This window comes from Notechis scutatus, chromosome 2, assembly GCF_049901735.1.
Source record: "Notechis scutatus isolate UNSWTSFEM ecotype Mainland chromosome 2, rNotScu1.2, whole genome shotgun sequence".
NCBI lineage: Eukaryota > Metazoa > Chordata > Lepidosauria > Squamata > Elapidae > Notechis > Notechis scutatus.
In genome coordinates, this window is record NC_142010.1 from 240350507 (window position 1) to 240372175 (window position 21669).

At 37.7% G+C, this 21669-nt stretch overlaps 1 protein-coding gene across 6 annotated transcripts in view; it reads left to right on the forward strand.

The window, feature by feature from the left end:
* The window catches only part of PDE4D (phosphodiesterase 4D), a 700504-nt gene that overhangs the window by 389233 nt on the left and 289602 nt on the right, over positions 1-21669 (forward strand). Inside the window, exon 1 of one of the 6 annotated variants that reach the window (XM_087958386.1) lies at positions 2306-4426. The exons of the other annotated variants lie outside the window; for them this stretch is intronic. Within the exon in view, the coding sequence (XP_087814512.1) occupies positions 4299-4426 (128 nt within the window). The 5' untranslated portion in view covers positions 2306-4298. Of the gene's footprint in view, positions 1-2305; positions 4427-21669 lie in introns of those variants that run through there. 6 annotated transcript variants of the gene reach the window in all.

Sequence of the window (21669 nt, forward strand, 5' to 3'; positions counted from 1 at the left end):
TGCCGGTTCTCCGAACTACTCAAAATTTCCGCTATCGGTTCTTCAGAACTGGTCAGAACCTGCTGAATACCACCTCTGCCCCCCACCATCTGGAATATTTTCCCATTCAAGGTGACATCCACCCCACATTCCTGCCTTCTACAGTGGAAGAGTCTAAAAATTTGGCTTTGCTGCTTGGCCTGGAGCCCCAATAGGAGCCAACTATGCTGGGGGTGGCAGAGAAGATGACTACCTCATCATCTTGATTTTTAACTTTTCTACCCAATTTTTCTAATTTCAATTGTTTTTAGCACTTCATAACTGTTGATTGTAACCCGCCCAGAGTCACAGTATTAGTGAGATGGCAGCATAGATGTTTAACAAATAAACAAACAACTATTTATATGGTTTGCTCTATAATCAGCTGCACGTATAGAAAGATCCTTTATCCCACTCATCTAACTTATCTATTTGTTCTCATATGTGGGAAGAGCTGTAATAAGATGTGGATGTCAATTTCAAATTACTTTTAGCTGAACGTGTGAAATGCTGCTTGCTGGGTCTCCATATACCGTACTGCAGTGGCCCCCAACCTTTTTTGAACCAGGGACCGGTTTCACAATTATTTATTCTTCCACGGACCGGTACCTGAGTAACGCGAGACTCCAACGCCATCGGGACGGCTCTTCGTTCGAAGCCGCCACCCCCTCTTTGACGAAACTAAGGCGTGAGCACCCAAACGCCGCTTTCCAACTGAAAACCCGGAAGCACTTTCCAACCGAAAACCCGGAAGCACCGTCTAAACAAGATGGCAGCGCCCAAGCTTTGTGGCCCGGTAAAAAATGATCCACGGACCGGTACCGGTCTGGGGACCGGTGGTTGGGGACCCCTGCCGTACTGTATTGGCTGCTAGCGGTAACAAGTGGAGGCCTACACTCTTGGCGAGTGCAATGCCTATGCTGGCTAGGCAAGATGGGAGTTGTAGTAAAACAAAGCATACAGCGTTCCCACGGCATAGAAAATATAGCATATTTTCTAAACTGAAAGGGAAAGAAGTGTTTAGCTGGAAGGAGAAGACAGGGTGGAAAAGCCAGGGGTGTCATTTGATTTATATCTTGTGCTGAACCATCATTTGTTTTGTGCTGGGTTATCCCGTTGTATAAACCCAGGCATTGTGTTTAAAGCCATTTTATGGATCAATCTGCGGTATTCACCTCCAGAAGGTTGTGACCGATTTCAGAAACCATGATTATTAGCATTATTACTGACCCCCCCCCCCCACCCAGGTTTGGCCTCATTGTACATTATATATGTTGCACATATGTTATTACATGGACACGGACATGGGGTGGGGGTGGGGGTCAAACTTCTTGTCCAGAGCTTAGCACACAAATGATTTCTCAGCATTTGGGGAAGAGAATGAGGCTTTGTCGCATGCATAACGTGCAAGATCCTCTACAGCAAGATGAGTCATAGCCTTTACCAAATAGCATTGAGAGGTAATGCGGGCAGTGAATGAAAAGGAAAAGAGGCAAACGGCAGCCTGGAGCGCTACGGGCTTTTTCGGTTTTGTCTTTATTCCCATTTGTGTTTTTCTTCCTGGGAACTTGGGAGTCTCCGCTGAAGGGAGGCTTTGCCAGTGCTGAAGTACAGTAGCTGGCGTGTCACAATGTGCCCGAATAAGACGCCGGGGGGCGGGGGCGGGCACTTTCTTACATATTAAAGCCGTTCGAAGTGGCCCAACGGGACGTGCCGTTTTCTCCGTGATAGATTTGATGTGGCACGCAGGAAAGAGAGGGAAAACTTCGACCCGCGGGATTTACAGGCAATAACCGGGTTGCCACACCCCTTTTCCTTTACGGCATCCTGGTCTCTCAACGGCTGTCTGTGTGTTGAAAGAGAGACAAAAAAAAAAAGGAGAGAGAGAGAGAGAGAGGGAAGGTGGGTGGGTGGAGAAATGTAAAGCAGGTGGATTTCGCAGCCCGCTCCCACGCCCCGGTCTGCATGCCAAAGAGCAGCGGCGTCTCCCTTTTGGAGCTTCTAATAAAAAAAGGCGGCTTCAGTTCCCAATAGGATCCCATTAGTCTTGGGCGCCTTGTGTCTCCTTGTTCCAGAATGACAACAACAGGGTTGGGGCTCAGTGGAGGGTTTGTAGAAGGCAGCGGCCGCCAGGGCCGTCCTTAAAGGAAACAGGAAGTGCCGAGAAGTAATAAGGCACCGTGCTCGGAGTGGGCGATCCGTCCGGCTTGGGAGCGCTCCTTCACCAAGCCTCTGGATCTGGCGCGGGGGTCTCTCTCTCTCTCTCTCTATATATATATATGACATCGCTGTTTCTTGTGAAACTCTCTTTTCAGGTACAGGATTTCCTGCCTGGAGGGTTCACAATTGGTTTGGATCCAACGGGAAGGTTTTTCCTCCGGCTTCTCTCCCCGCCGGGCATTAACAATCTATAGGAAAGTTGAACAGACGTGACGGTTCTTTTCTCTCTCTCTCTCTCTCTTTTTTTGTCAAACTGAGGAGAGTCTGTCATTTTTTTTTCCTTGCGAGGCTTCCTCCTCCCCCTCGAGTGATATATGCATTTGCACTGATCTTACCGGAGGCGGCTTTAGAAGCCCTCTGTCTCTTTCAGAGGGAAAGGAGATTCCCAAAGCGGGATTTGATTTCTTTCAAATCGGAGAACCTCGGGCTCCCTCCGTTGTTGTTTTTTCTTTTCTGCCCCCCTTCCTTCCTTTCTGTCGAACAGCCGCTTCCCTTCCTGGGTAGGTGCCTGCCGGAGAAGCAGCGGAGGACAAGCCGTGGCAGGATGGAGAACCCACCTAGAGGGGCCCCCTTGACGCTAGCACATCCTCACTGCGGCCCGGGGGCTAATTTTGCTGCACAATGATAGTGGCCGAGGCTACCTTGCAAGTGTCCCAGGCTCCCGGGAAGAAAGGAAGATAAATGGTTTTCGAAGGTCAGTGTGGCAAATCGTATTTCCAAGCGGAAGGAAGGAATGCACGTTCTTCCACCTGCAGAGCGGACTTTGGGTCGGGTGGGTTTGGGTTTTTTTCCCTCCCCCCCGCCAGTATCACGTCTCTCTATCCAAGGATGTTACCAGACATTCCGGAGTAACAGTAAACAACATCTCGGACCCAATTCCTTGAAGGAACCTATTAAAGGAAAAAGAGAGTTTACAAGGAAGAATGTTTAGAAGGATGCAGGACTTTAAATTGTAGTCTTTGGGCAGGGCACATGGTTGTTGTTTTTTTAGTTCTACAGAACATAGTATTGACTTAAAAGCCACAACCCTTAAAGCTGGACACTGCAGCAAAGAAATCTATATTTTAACAGCAGGATTCTAGGTGTCTTTTGTCAGAAGGAAGTCCTGTGATTTTGGTGAGACCCCCTGTTCACCCTTAGTGCCATGGAATTGTCATCCTCCTTACAGTGGAAAGGGCAGTTTTGTAATGGCGTTAAATAGCATCCTGGGAGCCCCTTTGGTTCACAATGGTGTGTCGACATCCTCTTCTCTTCTCAAGGAGCAGGAGCAAGAAAATAGCACTGCCTAGGACTCTCTCCTCTGAAGCAAGTCAAGGGGCTTCATTTCTAGATGAAAAGTTTGTTTTGTGTGCGGTTATTCTTCATGTTTTGTCCCTTCTTCCTTGCCAAAAGAAATAAGGAATGCTGAATATGTATTTAAGAAAGAAGAAAAAGCAATATCTGTTTCTAAAGGACAGCATGGCAAAACAGTATGAAGTTTTGCTTTTCCTCTTAAAAACTGATCTAACACAGATGGCAAGAAACTCACTTTTGACTCACATGTTCCTACTGTCTAAAATGCTGCATATGAAGACCCTTTAATTTATACTTGGGATTTATCAAGGGGAATTACTGCCTTTTTCAGGATCAGCTACATAAAGCTCTCTTTCTTTGATGATATTTCTTTCCTTACATAAGCAAATGGCATTAATGGATGGACCTAGAGTTAGAAAAAAATAAATTCTTCAAGTTCAACTCCCAGTGACTACCCCGACAGATCCCTGTGGTTTTCTAGGGCACAATATAGAAGTCATTTGCAACTGCATTTTTCCAGGATATATATATATATATATATTTGGACTTCCCAATCTTGCATACAGAAGGTCTCTCATCCATGTGCCAACCAGGCCCAACACTGCTTAGCTTCTGACTCCAGATTTGGTCTGCAGGTGCTAGAAATTTTTAGGAAAATTCTGTTCTCTATGCTGGAGTTCCTGAAACACACGGAATATGATATATATGTATATATGTATATAAGCATATATACTGAAAACAATTGCAATAGTTCATTACGCTAGCTGATGCTGTGGAGTGTACCTATGAATACCACAAGAGATAAAAGTTTTGGATTGATAAAGACTGATGCTGACAGAACTATGAATGTGATGCATGTAAACAATTTCCCATTCAGGAGGCATTCATGGATATGGTGAGTAATTGCTGCATGCTTCAGCAAAGAGCCATCTTTTCCCATCTAGGTCCCACTAAACAAGATCTTGACTATGACTCCCATAATCCTCAGTCAGATTTGGCTCAAACATGGGAGGAAGTCCCCGGTTTATTAGCTAAACAATATGGCATTGCATTATTTAGCACCTTGGATAGGGATGGATCAGTTTGGAATGGTAAGCCAGATAGAACTAAAATGCATGCAATATAAATCAAGTTTTATATAAACATATGATGTCATTCTGCCTGAATTTGGTACGTATTATCTGTACATGCATATAACTTTTCAGTGTTCTGCCATTTGAGTCTCTTATGGAGGTATTACACTGAAAGGGCTGCTTAGCTCATAAGCAACTGGATGTGTGCCTTTTTCCTCCCTTCCCCCCCTCTCCCTGCCCCACCCCCTTTTTTCTGGAAAATGCACCAGAATATGAATGATGCTTTCTCTAAGAAATCCTGTACACGGCCTCTTTTTTAAAAAAAATATGTAATATCACTGAAAGATTAAGAATGAGCACTTTGGACAAGTTGCATACTTTTATTTTTTTAAAAAAATTCTGCTCTGTAAGAATAATTAAGAAAAGAAGCATTCGTGGCTTAGAAATTTTATGTTTTTCTTTACTATTTTCCTGTATAATTCTTATATAATGATATGATTTGCTTGTACCATTACAGTACTAAATAGCATGCTATAGAGAATTGTCAATTTATGTTTATACACCATAAAATACATGCTAGGACCTTTCTCTAGGGACTTTTTGCATATTCTTCATAAAGAACAACAAAAGCAACATTTTGTTTTTCTTTAAGTATCATACCAAGATTTCATGTATATATTTGAAACTTGGCAAAGAAAGGGCTCTGCGTTGCTTTCCTATAATAATTTCTAAAACAATAAAAGAAAAGAAAAATAAATTGCATGTTTATATTCTTCAAATGACCCAGTTAATAAGGTATTTTGACTTTACTAATTCACATTTCTTGTACTAAGTATTTTGTTCCAAAGCCAGACATTATAACCATTCAGGGGAAGCATAAAAATCTCAAAATTGTAGGAACTCAACTTTTCCTTTTCTGGTCAGTGACACATCTACTTATCTGTATGCAATTTCTTCTTTATCCATATATTTTTCATTTGAAATTTCATTTTTTTTTTCATTTAAAGGAAGATTATATGTTCAATAACCAAGTCATATTGCCAATCATATTATAAACTTATTTTTTTTTATTAGTTCTTCCCATTCTTTCCCTCTTCACTATATTGGTTATGAGAAGTAGGTGGGGAGAGATAAATGAAAGTGATGAAATTTTAAACAAGTTGCTTTACATGAGAAAAATTATCTTGCAGATGTTGCACATTATGAAAATGGCCACCTGTATCCTAAACCAATTCATAAAGCAGTCATAAAGCAGTCTAGAGATATTTGGGTAAATATATTAGCTTGGCACAAACCATCGGCATACCCAAAAGGAATTAAGTAACCATGGATTATCTTATCATGAAACAACAAGAAGCAGCTGCTTCAGAAAAAGGATTCTAGAGGAAATACTAGTTCCATATCTCCAGTGTAGGCTGTTGAAAAGAGAGGGGAAAAGAAGATTACTGGGACAGAACAAGGTGCAGGGACAAATTAATATTTCAATTCTAAAGCAAGCATTATGGAAGAGAGAAGCATTCATACCTTATATTAACTATGAAACAAGATTCCAAGGTAGTTCTGTGAATTAGCTCTTTAGATCTAACCAGATAAGTTAATCAAGATTATATTTAGATTCCAAAGATCTTCTTAAACCCAGAGTGGAATAGGAATATGTGACATCAATCCTGAAAATTGGCAGCAATATGAGATCTCAGAATGCACCTGGTTAGATGTAGATACTGGGAACCAATGATTGTTTGCTGGTCTCCCTTTAGAGCAAGGACATAAACTGACGTTGGGGAAATATGATCCCCCGACTCCTTGCCAAAGTGAAATATGTGCATCTCTCTCTCTCTCTCTCTCTCTCTCTCTCTCTCTCTCTCCCTCCCTCCCTCCCTCCCTCCCTCCCTCCCTCTCTCTGGCAAGTTGTGGAATATCATGAGTGCCATTTCATCCATTAAAGCCCAGATCTTATTCCTGCCTGCTTTGGGGTTATCCTATATGTAGTGGAAAGCCTGCTGTGGCTCTTGGGTTGCACAGCATATGTGCAGTATTAGCATCCCCCTTTTCCTTGAAAGCAGCATCTAAAGTCTTCGATACTGTGAGCAACCTCTGCACAAAATGTTGCTTGCTTTAGAATATGCTGATGTATTGAATATAGCCAGTTGTTCCCAGCTTTCAGAGAAGAGAGATACCATTAAAGCAATACATGGGTATATTGTTGAGAAGATATTTGAGAGTTTCACTTGGTATTATAGATATTATATATCTATAATATAGATATATTAGTACAGCCCTGTTCTGTAAAGATGAAATTGATTGAGGAACGTTTGCAACTATAGACAATAAGTGGGAAATCTTGCCCACAGGCTTTCAAATATTTACTCTTGATATAGTTCTGCATAAGCTGGAAAAAATGCTTGTGGCATGAATATTTTCACTTGGGAAGGGGAACACATTGCTTGCTTCAAGTTCCTCAGGTGCTTGTGATGACGTGACTGTGTAGTCTATACCACTTAAAATCCAGTACTATTAAACACTACTTATGACACTCATTGTGAAAGAAAATAAACAAGAATATAAAATAGGATTAATATTTAAACTAATGGAGAGAGACAGAAAAATAAAACATAGCGGACAGTAATCAAATTGAATGTGAGTCAGCAATGAGTCAGAATGGGAGACAGACCATATAATTAGCAAAAAAAAAAAAGATATAGTGCCCAAGAATGAGAATAGGAAAAGACTACTTTGTCCAGCCTTGACGCAGCTAAGCATTGTGTTAAAAGAATAAAATCTGCTGTGAAACCCGAGAGAACTGTTACAGACAATAAGATAAAATACAGCAGGTTTCAAAGAACAACTAGAAGAGAAATACAATGATTGTCAAAACAACTGTCTTGTTGAATAGGAGATGTATTGGAGTTTCCTTCTGCAGAGATGTTGAAACAAATGTTGTGTCATTCTTGCCTTGCAACTGACAAATTTCTTTTTGGATGTATGTATATTTACTGTCATCTTCATATACTGGTAGGTCTTTTATCTAGTTAACTGAAAACTTCAAGAAGTAAACCACCAATTAATCAGCCACATTTTGGCCTAGAGCAGGGGTGTCCAACCTTGGCAACTTTAAGACTTGTGGACTTCAACTCCCAGAATTCCTCAGCCAGCAAAGCTGGCTGAGGAATTCTGGGAGTTGAAGTCCACAAGTCTTAAAGTTGCCACGGTTGGACACCCCTGGCCTAGAGCTTGTGCAGAGCCAATCTGTATGATTGTTTTATGGTTCACTGTGTTGTGCAATCTGACAAAATTGCTGATTTTGTAAACTGTGTCTAAGTTACCCATAACTTTGGTAAATATGTGATGTGAACACAGCCATTACAGCATCTTAATTTAGCAAATTAATTTGAAGAGCAATTAGTTTCTGCTTAGAATCTTTCCTGTAATCTAATAGATTTTACTAGAAAGTTGAGCTGCCACCTGTACACATGATGATCTCCTGTGTGATTCTGAACATACTGTAGAAGAAGGAATTTCTCACCCCAGACAACAGGCTGAAATCCTGTTCTTTTGTAACTATGACGATGATCATTCCAATTTCCTGTGCCTTTGGTCACCATATCTGCTTTGGAATAGTCAATTTAAGTTTTATAGATTAGATTGTAAGAAGGTACTGCTTTATTTCTAAAAGATGTGTAAAAGTTTCAGGTGGATTATGCCAAGGTTGAGTGCACGTTTTTATTTAATGTTGGCTTTGAACATTCTTTTTGGTGTAAAAGCAGGATTAAAACATTGATTTTAATAAATCAATAATAATTGTGTAATATACCTGTGTGTGGCAGCTATTATCCTGTGGGAAGCAAGCTCAGTTTGGATAGAATAATTGTTTCACAATGGAAACTCAGTTCAGAGATTTGACTGAACTACTTTCAAATCAATTCAAACCTCAGGACTGAATATTCACGTGGTTCTAATATCTATTATAAATAAGTAAATTATATAGAAGTATATTTTACATGTATTCTGAAAAATGTTATTCCATGAGTAAATTGTAATTGTATGTTGCAATTGTATGTTGAATGAAACCCCTTTCATATGTGTACTTTATATGAAGATGCTAACATTGAAAGTGGATTGGCTGAAAGAACATTATTGCAATTTGCACCAGGTTTTGTGTGGTAGTATTTCAAGCATCAGAGCAAAACTCAGGATGGAATGAAGAGATCAAATAAGGACTGAAGAACAGTCAGAATAAGGATTTGAGGAAAAACCGATTAAGAAGAGTTGGAAGGGATCTTGTAGGTCATCTAGTCCAACCCGCACCTAAGCAGGAAACCCTACTTCATTTCTGACAAATCGAAGTCCAACTTCTTTTGAAAGCCTCCAGTGAGCAAGCTCCCACAACTTCTGAAGGCAGGCTATTCCATTGGTTGATTGTTCTCACTGTCAGAAAATTTCTCTGTATTTCTAGGTTGAATCTCTTCTTGATAGTTTCCATCCATTATTCCATTATTCCTGTTGCACAAATTAAAATTATATGTATGTCACATATAATTGTAAAGAACTTGTGACTGTGTCTATTTGTTTGATGCTGGCTAAAAATTCTGATTTGAGACGTATCTGCCTGTTACGTTAGTGATTGATAGAGAGATGTCATCAACAGCCATTCAGTAGTGCCTGACCCTCGGTCACTCTTTGGATCAGCACTCTCCATGCCCCTCTATCTTGCACCGCCTCCTTCAGATAAGCCATGGTCATCCTAGTGTCATCCTTTATGGTGTCCAGCCAATGGGTGCTAGCGTAGCCCCTTCTTCTTTTTCTCCTGATCACTCCCAGCATGATTGACTTTTCGAGTGAGTCATCTCGTATGACATGACCAAAATATGACAAGCTCTGTTGGGCAATTTTGGCTTCAAGTGATATTTTTGGTGCGGTTTGGTCTGTTTGTGAATTTTGCAGTCCAAAAATAACATAGTGAGGCAAATTAATTTATTTACTTGATACCAAATGTGTCATTATGTTATTGTGCACATTATGTATGTATGTATGTATGTATGTATGTATGCATCTATGTATGTATGTATGGACATATTTATTTAACACATTTACATAGTTGCCTATCTTATAATCAACTCCGGGCAAGTCTCAATAAAAAAATAAATACAGCATAAAACCACAATAAAAGTATAAAACTAAGCACCTTAAAAATGTTAAAAAAATAACAATAACTTGGCACCAAATAATATAGTCCCTTATTGCAACACTTGGGGAAAATGCCAGGTCTTCAAAGCTTTATAGAAGTAGAAGGATAGAAGCCTATCAAACTTCAGGGGGTAGAGTGTTCCATAGGGCAGGGGCTGCCATATTACAATACATTTTAGATTGGGCATGCTTCCTAGCTGTCATCAAATGGCAATATATAGAGTGTGCCTATCCTATATGATTTGTTAGGATTGGTACATGTTCTTAAGAAAAGGGGAGTCATGAAGATAGCCTACCCCTATGCCATATAGGGTTTTAAAGGTGATGTACAGCATCTCGGATTGCACCCAGAGCGAAACTGGAAGCCAGTATAGAGAGTAAAACAAAGATGTTAGATGCCCAAACCTAGGGGCCTCCATTATTGTGTGTGCTGCTGTATTATGGGCTAGTTGAAGATTTTTGGTGCTCTTCAAGGACAGTCCTATGTAGAGTGCATTGCAGTGATCCAAATGGGAGGTGAGTAAGGCAGACATGAGTGACTATGAGCAAGGCCTCTGGGTCCAGGAAAGTGTGCAATGGGTGTATTAGATGAATCTGCAAACCTCCAATTCCAGCAGTGGCTACCACCTGCTCCTTGAGCAGAAGCCATGAATCTAAGAGGATCCCCAAGCCACTCTATCTTGCCAGGATTGAGTTGAAGCTGAATCTTCCCCATCCAGATCCTTATTATCAGCTGCATCATAATATCGTAATGCTAATGATGATTGTATGTTGTTTATGTTAATTGAACAATGTCACAATTGAACAATGCCATCAGTATGACATCATTTTCCCCTTCCTCTCAACCCCAACGGTCCTTAGGCTATTTGGATCCCCCAAAATAAGTCTGTAGGAGATAAAAGTAACCAACAGCTTATTGAATTCTGACCTAGGCCATCATAAAACATGCTCACAATGATTCAGTAAGATCAAATAAAAATTAGTTTTAAATATTTGCATGCAGATTTTTCAGTTGAGAATTGGTAAATAGGAGATATAATCCCAAAGCTGAACAGAAATCTTAATATGCTTCAAGCAGTGTTTACGAAGGTCACTGCTCCAATATATTTAGAACCTTTTCTGCATGTAGTGAAATCCATATTAATAGCAGGGGTGTGAAGATAATTTTTTGGGTTCATTTTTATCCAAATATTTTATCTTTTTAACATTAGCCAAAGGCCAAAAGGTTTAGCATTCAACAACTGCAAGAAAGGAAAACAAAACAAAAATATTGCAGTGATTTCTTTATTTTATTCAGAAAACAAATATGTGTCTAAATCGCCAACAATTCAACAACTTAATCTTATGAGTCAACTGCTGGATAAACATCATTCCTGTTTGCTGATCCCAAAAGTATAGCACAATTTCTTTCCAGGAGCTTTTATTTATTGCTACCTTGTACGTATAAGTCACACTTTTTGCTAAAGGCAGTGGAAGATATGTGTGCAAATACCTATTTATAATATTTGCAATTGGGGAATAAAACTGAACATAAAATATAATATAAAAATATTACAAATTTCCTAGGAAATGGTCACTTTTGCCACAGCTTTACATGTACGTATAAATTAAGAAAAAGGATGGAGTTAGATTTGGACAAAAAAAGACATGCCTTGATATTATTGAAGCACCCTACCTTAAAATTGAGACTAGGAGATTGCAAACTAAGACTATATACCATTTACCTGGGGTAATACTCCCACCCTTAAACTCTGGTGAATAGCAGCACCAATAAGCAATAACTGATCTCAAAAAGTTAAGTTGTGTTAACCTTCATTCATATTTTGTTTGGAGACTGCAAGGAAATACAAGGCCTTTATGGTAGTCTAGAAAGTTGGAAAATATATCAACAGAAGATAATATATAAATACTTCTGTATTTTTTTTACAAACTATATGAATGTCACTAAGAGTTGAAATAGACTTCAGTGTGACTTACCCATTAACTCTCATGGAATTTAATAGGACTAAGTTTTGGATATAAACACACAGCACTTTAATTGTTTTAACTCCAATTTGGAAGTCCTGGACCTCATGTTGTCCACCTGAGGTCCTGGACAACATGAGGTCCAGGACTTCCAAATTGGAGTTATCTCCACTATGCTGCCAATTTTCAACAGCAATGTCCACAGGAATTGTTTTGTGATTCCTATATTTTTCTGTTAAATCCCTGAAAAATATAATCTTATCCCTTGCATCACGGGTGTCAAACTTGAGCCCGGATGGGCATGGCTTGTGTGCGACGCATCTGTCCCACAGGCTGCCAGTTTGACACCTGTGCCTTACATGGTCAGAATAATCTAGATGTTGTTCAGAGGATAATTAAGACTGCAGAAAAAACAATTACTACCCACCTGCCTTCAATTGAGGACCTTATACTACACGAGTCAAAAAGAGGGCTGTGAAAATATTTACAGACCCTCACATTCCGGACATCAACTGTTTCAACTCCTTCCCTCAAAACGACACTATAGAGCACTGCACACCAGAACAACTAGACACAAGAACAGTTTTTCCCCGAAAGCCATCACTCTGCTAAACAAATAATTACCTCAACACTGTTCAACTATTTACAAAGTGTACACTACTATTACTGTTAATCTTCTCACCACTCCTTATCATCCATCCCTTCCCACTTGACTGTTTCCTAGTACGATTTGATTGTTGATTGTACCCTATGACTATCATTATGTGTTGTACGTTATGATTCTTGATTCTTAACTAATGTACCTTTTCTTTATGTATACTGAGAGTATTTACACCAAGACAAATTCCTTGTGTGTCCAATCACATTTGGCCAATAAAGTATCCTATCCTATCCTATCCTATCCTATCCTATCCTATCCTGTTCTATTCTATTCACATAGTGAACTTTGCTTAGATTACTATAACTACTCTATGTAAACTTTTGGCCTCTAAGTGGTTTGTGGCTACACATAAGACACACCTTGGCATAGTATTTGAATTCTAGAATGCTCTTGTTGCAAAAATTTGCAAGACACCTACATTGTTACTTGCCATTTGAATACCTCTCTCTTTATCTAGGACTTTGGTATATTAATTTCTGATTAATGGTTTTTGTTTGTCTTTTGTGGCTCACTTTGTATGCAGTAATTCATTGTGGCCCTCAGTTTCCCCAAAACACTAAATTACAGTTAATTGACAATTAAATGCCTTCATTGACAAGTGGATCTTCAAAATTATTTGAAGAAAATACCCTTCTCAGAATGTCACTCTATGAGAGAAATCGGCAGTATCCAAGTTTGATATAGTAGATAGATGATAGATCAGGGATCTCTCCAACCTTGACAGCTTTAAAAGTTGTAGAGTTCAACTCCCAGAATTCCCCAGTCTGCATGGGGAATTCTGGGAGCTGAAGTCCACAATTCTTTTAAAGTTGCCAATGTTGGAGACCCCTGTGATAGATCATTGATGGATAAATGATAGAAAAGAAGGAAGGAAGGAAGGAAGGAAGGAAGGAAGGAAGGAAGGAAGGAAGGAAGGAAGGAAGGAAGGAAGGAAGGAAGGAAGGAAGGAAGGGCGACAAGCTTCTAGAAAATGTAATTAAGCAACATTTTTATGACAAGTTCCCCAGCATTGTGTTACTTAGCACTGCATGGTTTTCAGTTTCACTGAAGGCTGCTTGGGCAGAAAAACAAAGAAAGAATGATTTCCCATGATTAAACCTATGAAATTGAGAAACTACTCCACAGTAGTCATTTTTCTCAAGGAATTTGCAGTAACCATTTGTTTGTGTATGGATGGTATCTGGACATACAGTAAGTATGGTACATAGGAATATTTTTGTAAATACCCAAATATTATAAAACAGCATATGTAGTTATAATAAAAAAATCAAAACATAAAAATTCACTAGCATAGAATAAAGTAGCTCAGGAGGCCTCAAAGATATCTGAGATAAATATCTTTTGCCATTAGAAAGTAATCTTCAAAGAGTCAAATGCATTTCTTTGAAAAAGAATTGCAGAGCCTTGCATGATTGAAAAGACCTGTCCTGACTCATCCATTCTATTATACTTCAAATGGTAATGGGTCATAAAGTAGAAAGATGAAAATAGAACTGAAACTTCTTCTTTTTTCCTTCCTTGCATATGGAAATATATTAAATTATCTTCTAAAAGCTTCCTGTATACCAATTCTAAATAATACATTCATCTATTGTCTATACATACTGGCACAACTTTCCCCAGCTTTCAGATATAATTCTTTTCTACTCTTCACAGTAATGACAAAGGAAGGACCATGGATGATTTATCTGCATTGCCACTGAACCTCAGTCTTACTGAAAAAAGGGGTTTCACATTATATGGAAGTTTCTTCTGAACTGCTTACACTAAAAAACAAAGGCTGAATTTTATACCCATTTACTTGGAAGCAATTCTTCTTTAATTCATTCTGCTTGCTACTTGAGTATAGAATTGTACTATGAAAAATGATAGATATGTGTAAATCACAACATTCGGATTGGAATTTGATCTAGCAAATATAAATGGTTAAAACATTTTTGTAACCTGAAATGGATAAAATGTTGATTTTTATTTTGATTTGAAAGATGAAGTATATGAAATTCCAGACAATATGCTTGGTTGACTGGGTTAGTTGCCTTGATTTTTTGGGGGGGGAGAGATGGGGGAGATGGACAATAATGCTGATATGTTTCAAAATTTCTTAATGGAATTATGTTGTTTCTTTGAAGGAATCAAGTCTGTGAAATCCCATAAGAATAATTTAGTTGTTTGTTTTCAGAAGAATGGTCTTTGTTTTGGGGGAGGGATTTTCAGAAGAGGATGTACTTATCCTGTGCTTTTTTTGTAGACAATTGTTATAAAAATAACTTATAGATTCTTCAAATTGAGTACTCCTCTTGTTTTCCTGTGCCCCTGGGATGTTTGTTTTGTTTAAATTTTCTGTGAAGCTTTTTTTGGTGGAATCAATAAATATGGCCATACATTAATAGGAGTTAAGATGAGTGCATAGTTCAAGATACCTTTGTATTCCACTCATTAACATTTCAGTCACAAAATTGCAATCTTAGTGGAGTCATCTTCTGGCGGAGGCAGAAGATCCGGAATTTTCCAAGCAAGCAAACATAAAGCGTTAGCCCCTCTCACTTTGCCTAATATTCTTTCAGTATTGTTTTTTGGGGAAAAAGAATTAACAAATAATACTGAACATTAGTATCTTATGACTCCAGCATTCTACTTCCAAACACTAAGATTAAAGAGTCCTGATAAGAGTCATTAATCATGATTAGAAGATGGATCATATTCAGTAAACTATACCTCCTCCTCTGTCCTGTAGTTTCCCTATCATGCTGTGATGAACTGTATCATTTTTTTTAATAGATGTACTTTCTAACTGTGTTCATAGAGATGCTTAACCAGCTCAGTTAAAATCTAACTGCTCTGTTTACAAAATATCTGAAGTTTAATTAGACTCTTATGTCTATACCTCTCCAAATCCCAAAAGGCTAACAAAGCTTTGGAAATTTCAGTAGTATATTTGTTCCGCTTAAGAAGGGCCTTGCTTAATTTCTAGAACTCCTGAATCTACCCAGTGGAGCCATATGATTGTCAGGTCTGTTGTGTATTTCTAAACCCCAGGGCTACAATATCACAAGGTTCCATCAGAATTAACAAGGTGAAAGAAAGGCATGTGATATTGTTGTACAAGTTATTATCCCTGGGTATGGAGATGGGTCCATATCATTCTGTCTTTATCTCTTTAAATCAGAGTTTTGTGCTTTTAGAAATTGAATGCAGGCCAGCTCTAGTTATTTCATATAAAATGTTAACTTCCAACAATATTTGTTGTTATTACTTAACCCAAAGTTTGGACTACATTCAAGATTTTCTTTGACATATCGTAAGCCTTAAAGCTGAATATCAAAGAAACATTTCCTTGATATTCTTGCTAAAAATGAATCTGAAGTTGAAGTAAATTTTAACAATAGGTCATTTTAAAAGAAGAATTTACTCAGTTTCACTACTGAAATAATAGCCTAATTATTATCAGCTGCAGCTCTGGATCCTATGTATAAAGTTCTCTCCAGATCAGTGGTTTGTTTAGTATGAACATGCTGCATATTCATTGGTAGTCAAAAGGTTAACATCTCTCTCACTTTTTTTTTTAAGTAGGAAATTGCAAAGTAGAACATAGTTTAAATCAAAGGCAATTTTTTGGCCCATGGATTTCATTTAAAAAAAAAGATTACTCTGGCTCTGAGAGCTAAAGGATTGGAACAGGAAGTTTTAGAAAACAAAATGGAGCCATAGAGTAGTTAACACAGCCATTTAGATCTTTCTGTCAGTAAAAAATCATGCCACCAAAAATGGACCACTTGGCTGCTAAATTTCAAGAGTGTAATTTGGGGTTCTTGTAAAAGCCACAAAATGAAAGCTGTAGCTGCCCAAGACTATTTTAAAGGGAACCAGTCTCTTCAAAAATAAAAGAACTTTATACTTTTCTAGCTCCCATTTTCCAATTTTCTCTTCCAAACATAGACTTGTATACTGTGGTCACTAAATATACTCAGTATCCATTGGACTATATTGTCAATCTACTTTTGCCTTCAGATTTTTCTTTTGAACAGTTTCTCCGTCTTTGGCAAACTATCTGCTAGTGTAGTTTGGAAAGGATGGCTGGCCATAAAGATTCCCTGAGGAATTTACTGTTATCATGTAAGAATCTTGAGTTCCCAATAAAAAGTATAACATGTGGGTATAGCATATAATTTCATAAGATTACATTAATAATAATTGGCATCCTAAAAATGATAACAAATGGATAATGCTTTGTATTTATATATATATAGTTAGGTTGTGCAAACTTTTCAAAGCAAAAGTTGCTTTGAATGGCATCTGGGGCTGTACTGCATACTCAGGGTAAGGCCAGGACAAAGACATGGGTAAAATCAAAACAAAATGTTAGTTTAATTAAATTAAAATTAATGCAGCTAATTAATGCAACCATGCTTTTAATCATTTCCTCATTCTATCAAGATAATTACAGTTTGCTGGCAACTTTTAAACATAGTCTGGAAGCACATCCCACTGTTTTAATGGGGAAACCATAATTACCATAAAGTACTGCTTTCTTCAATCTCAAATTCTCCTGTTGCATGGAATTGAAGTTCCTTTTATTTCCAGCCAAAGGCCTGACTTGCAGTCCATAAAACTGAAGCCCAACATAACTAGACAGAACCAAATTGCAGAAGATTGGTATAATGAATGGTGTTATGGCATTACTAATGTAATGGCACAATTGTTTTCTAACAGTAATTATGTTACCTGTGATGTCACATTTCAGCTCAGGGCAATTGTAAGTCTTGTCTCGCTAGATTAGAATTATAATTCTTTTATTGGCCAAGTGTGATTGGACACACAAGGAATTTGTCTTGATGCAAATGCTCTCAGTATACATAAAAGAAAAGATACATTCATCAAGAGTCAAGAATCAAGAAGCAACACTTAATAATAGTTATAGGGTACAATAGGCAAACAAATCATACTAGGAAACAGTCAATATAAATCATAAGGATTCAAGCGACAAAGTTACAGTCATACAGTCACAAGTGGGAGGGGATGGGTGATAAGAAGTGATGAGAAGATTAACAGTAATAGTAGTGCAGACTTTGTAAATAGTTGGACAGTGTTGAGGGAATTTGTTTAGCAGAGTGATGGTGTTCAGGAAAAAAACTGTTCTTGTGTCTAGTTGTTCTGGTGTGCAATTCTCTATAGCGTGCTCAGTGCTCTATAGTGTCGTTTTGAGGGAAGGATTTGGATGAGTATTGAATGAGTATTGAATATTCTCAATATCCTCATTCCAGAATTGGTCTCTTGGACATGATTCAGCAAATATGGATGCTTCATTGCTGAAAAGGATGAAGCCTATATTTCCTATTGTACAAATACTTTGGCATTCTCTGGGTAATTGGCATGTGAGCTAGAATGGCTCTCTTCCTGAGTGGTGGTAGGTGATGGGAATTTGAGGCCCTACAAGCTATAAATCTAAATACAAATGTGATATCCTGGTAAAAAGCAATAAGTCTGAAGCCCAGGGTGAAATGACACCCCTGGTGATAGCTGATGGTGAGTAGGAAAGTTTCAGTGACTTCTGCAGTAAGTTTTGACCATAATGGGTAGATGTCAGTAATCTCAATCCTAACAGGAAATTATATGTCCTACCAGTCAATGACTACTTCAGCTTCAACCACAACAATACAAAAGCACACTACTGATAATGTAAATCGCTTCAAACTTGATTGCAGAAAGTATGACTTCAGAGCGGTCAATGCCTGGAATGCACTACCTGACTCTATTGTTACATCCTCTAACCCCTACTCCTTTAACCTCAAACTATCCACTATTGGCCTCACCCCATTCCTAAGAGGTCTGTAAGGGGCATGTATAAGTGCACCACTGTGCCTACCATCCCTGTCCTATTGTCCCCATTTATTCGTACCTATTTCCTGTATTCTTACTCACATTTATACTTATACCTATTATCTTGTAAGCGATTGACAAATCAAATAAATAAAAATAATAAATAAATAAATAAAATATGTACGTGGTCAAGGGTATCTTAAATGATAGAGGGTCCAGTGAATTTTCCTGTGGTGGCAAGATGTACAAGAAATTGTTGCATTTCAGAATCATTCTGAGTCTGCAGAAAGACAGGAATGATAGAGTGCTGATGCATATTTCTACGTATTTGGGTGGACAAGAAGGAAAGCCAACTGCAACAAAAAATCTGCCTATTGCAGCACATGACAGTTAGCACACACATAAATAACAGCACTCTGTGTTTAAAGCCCCCCCCCTTTCTGAATTAATGCATAATTTTCCATTGTCATCTAGGTCCTAAAAAGCAGCTAAGATTAGCTGATGCAACAATGTCTGGAATCCACTGGTCTCAGCTAAGCCAATTTCATGCATAAAGTCTAAAATACAAGATACACTTAGAGAAAGTGAGTGTTAGGTAGGGACCATGATGCATAATGTATCAAGTCCAAAACTAGAGCAAGAATTATTAATTCATAGTCGAGAAGAATTTAATTATTTAAGTGAGACATCGCAACAGTTTTCATTGCTCTTTTTCAGGATTGAGTAATCTGAAAATGCTTAAGATGGAATTTGTGTGTGATCCGCAGTCATAGATTGTGACTCAAAATCAGCCATGCTCTTCTCTTTATAATTTGCATTAGTGACATTGATATTTATTGTTGAAGAGCTATTCTTGTGCCAAAAGAGACTTTGATTATACTTCTACATATAATTTCATGGAAGATTGAAAGAAGTTATAAGAATCCTTTTCACTGTTGTATAATAATCTGTGGAGTTGCTGAAAGAAACATATCCTTATAACTGTATCTGAAATATTTGCCTTTCCACAATTGAAAGCCAAATAATATTTTGATCTCAGTTAGGAAAATAGTTTACCAAGTACTCTTTTAAGAGTTCAGTTTAATATATATATACTTTAAATTATGTTCATTATTCCTTTCTATATGGGGTTGATGTAATATTTCAGTGGTTTCCATGGGTAGAACTAGTTTTAGAGATCCAAACTGTTTATAAGTGTGTGTTTGTATGTGTATGTGAGAGGGGTGATATTTACTATTGTCTATCGGACAGAGTCATCTGGTGAAAGGGATGGTATGGAAAAGCTCAGAGCTTTGTTGGTTCTACCATAGAATATAATAAATCAGGCTCTATGCCAATGCTTTTGAACTAGGAATCTCCACACATTGGCCATGGAAGCAGAAGTTTACAAGAATTACAGGGGGAAATATCTGCAGTACCAGGTAATTTGTCCAAATTTTAGGGAGATACATTTAAGTACAAGTTTATACCATAATAGCTAAAGAAAATGTATTGAACTGTTGGGCCTAATAAGGTTTTATTCGTCAAAATGTATTGCACAGCAACATTTTTATGTATCTCCCACTTCCTAGGAGAACTACTTTGAAACAGAATGGGATTTCTGAGAAGGGGGAAAATTGTGTTGTTTATCTCTGTGTGGCTATCATACATACAATCTGATGAATCAGAAGATCGTGGTAGGCCTCCAAAAATCTTACTTTGTAAGTTATGACAATACAAGAAAACTACCCTGATTGGACACATCCCTAGGTCCCACAAGTCCACAAGTTTATCCCTAGAAATATTTCAAAATTTGGGCATGTTCTATAACAATCTGTAGTATTTCAGACAAAGAGGGATCCATAGTCCATACTCAACATCTAGAGACTTGTGAAGATAAAGTATGCCTGAATTACATTCCTAACACATTGCCAAAAAGGGGGATCGAAGAGCAAAATCATTGAGCTTGGATGCTTGATACTCAATTCCTGTGTTGAATAATTCTACTCCTCACTTTCATTTAAATCTTTATTCAAAATAAACTGCTCATGGCAACGTTGGATCTGATTACCACCACCACCACCCCTTTAATTGATGTTTCAAAAATAGATTAGAAGAAAGAAAAAAATATTTTTACACACTTCAAAATATATATGCATGAAATTTGGTACCATGAAATGTGATGATTTACCTAAGTGCTATTAGCCATAATGTTATATGGTGCATCTAGTTCAGAAGTGTTAATTGTCTGAGTACCAGTCACTGAGGAGCAGCAATGAGAAGGTGGTAATTATTTTGATATCTGCTTGAGAGCTTCCCAGGGGCATCTCAGAGAAAAACAGACTGCTGCCCTGTTTCAGTAGGGATCTTTTCAACTTTTTATCTAGGTGTGCAAAATTTTAAGAATGGATTAGCAGCTATAATTCTTTTTATTGTGTATGGAAGATGTGAATGGTTCATATTGAGCAAAATTGCATTAAGTGTTTGTTTCTCAGACTCATTAATTAGACGCCTACCACCGTAGGATTAATAATAAAATATTATTTCACTTTTTCATATTCACCAACTGATACGTAGTGTTATGGAAACTGGAAAATATTGTACCACACTTGGCTGCTATATTTAATTAACCTACCCACAAGGGAGATCCAATAGTTTGGATTATTGTTAACATTAAAAATACATTATAAATTTAATAAATATTCAGGCGTTGTTAATATGCCGTAGAATTTCCTCTGGGCTCTTGTAATAACAAACCATACCTTCCTGCTTTTTATTCAGCTGGACACTCAAGGTATATTCTATTATATGTATATTAGTGAAATATTAATTAAACTTAATGTATTTAATGTAATATTCTGACAAATTATTTTATTTTTTTCTGACATCTGAATAGCTTTTGTATGTGATTTTTATATTGACAGAAAACCTTGTAATGAATCTTTTGCTTTTTTTCCAGATATTCTAATGTTATTAACTTAGCAACTGGTTGGGTACCTATTGACTTACTTCAACCTCCTCTTCTCTTATCCCATATCAACCCTGAGATTTACACAGAGATTTCAAGTTTGTCATAAAACTCCTGAAACCTTTTTTTAAAAAATATGCCAGGAACATAACATTACATTAGCAAAACTGGAGAATATAATTTTTTTTCAATGTTGTGTTAGTGATTGCAATGCAAAACAATATTGGTAAGAATTTTTATGAGTTGCCAGAAAGCTGATCTGGAAATACAATCTGTATGTTTAAGGGCCAGTTATTGAGTTTGGATGGGTATTTATTGGATTTGGCACCAAACACTTTTATGCTAAAGAAGGAGAATGTGGCCCAATATGATGCCTTTCATAGTGGCTGGAAAATGGGAAGTTCAAAAGCAGGGCATGGAGGAAACAGATGTTGTTTGTTCATAGCTATGTGTGGGTTATCTTTTAGTTTTCATGTTATCCCCCTGTAAGA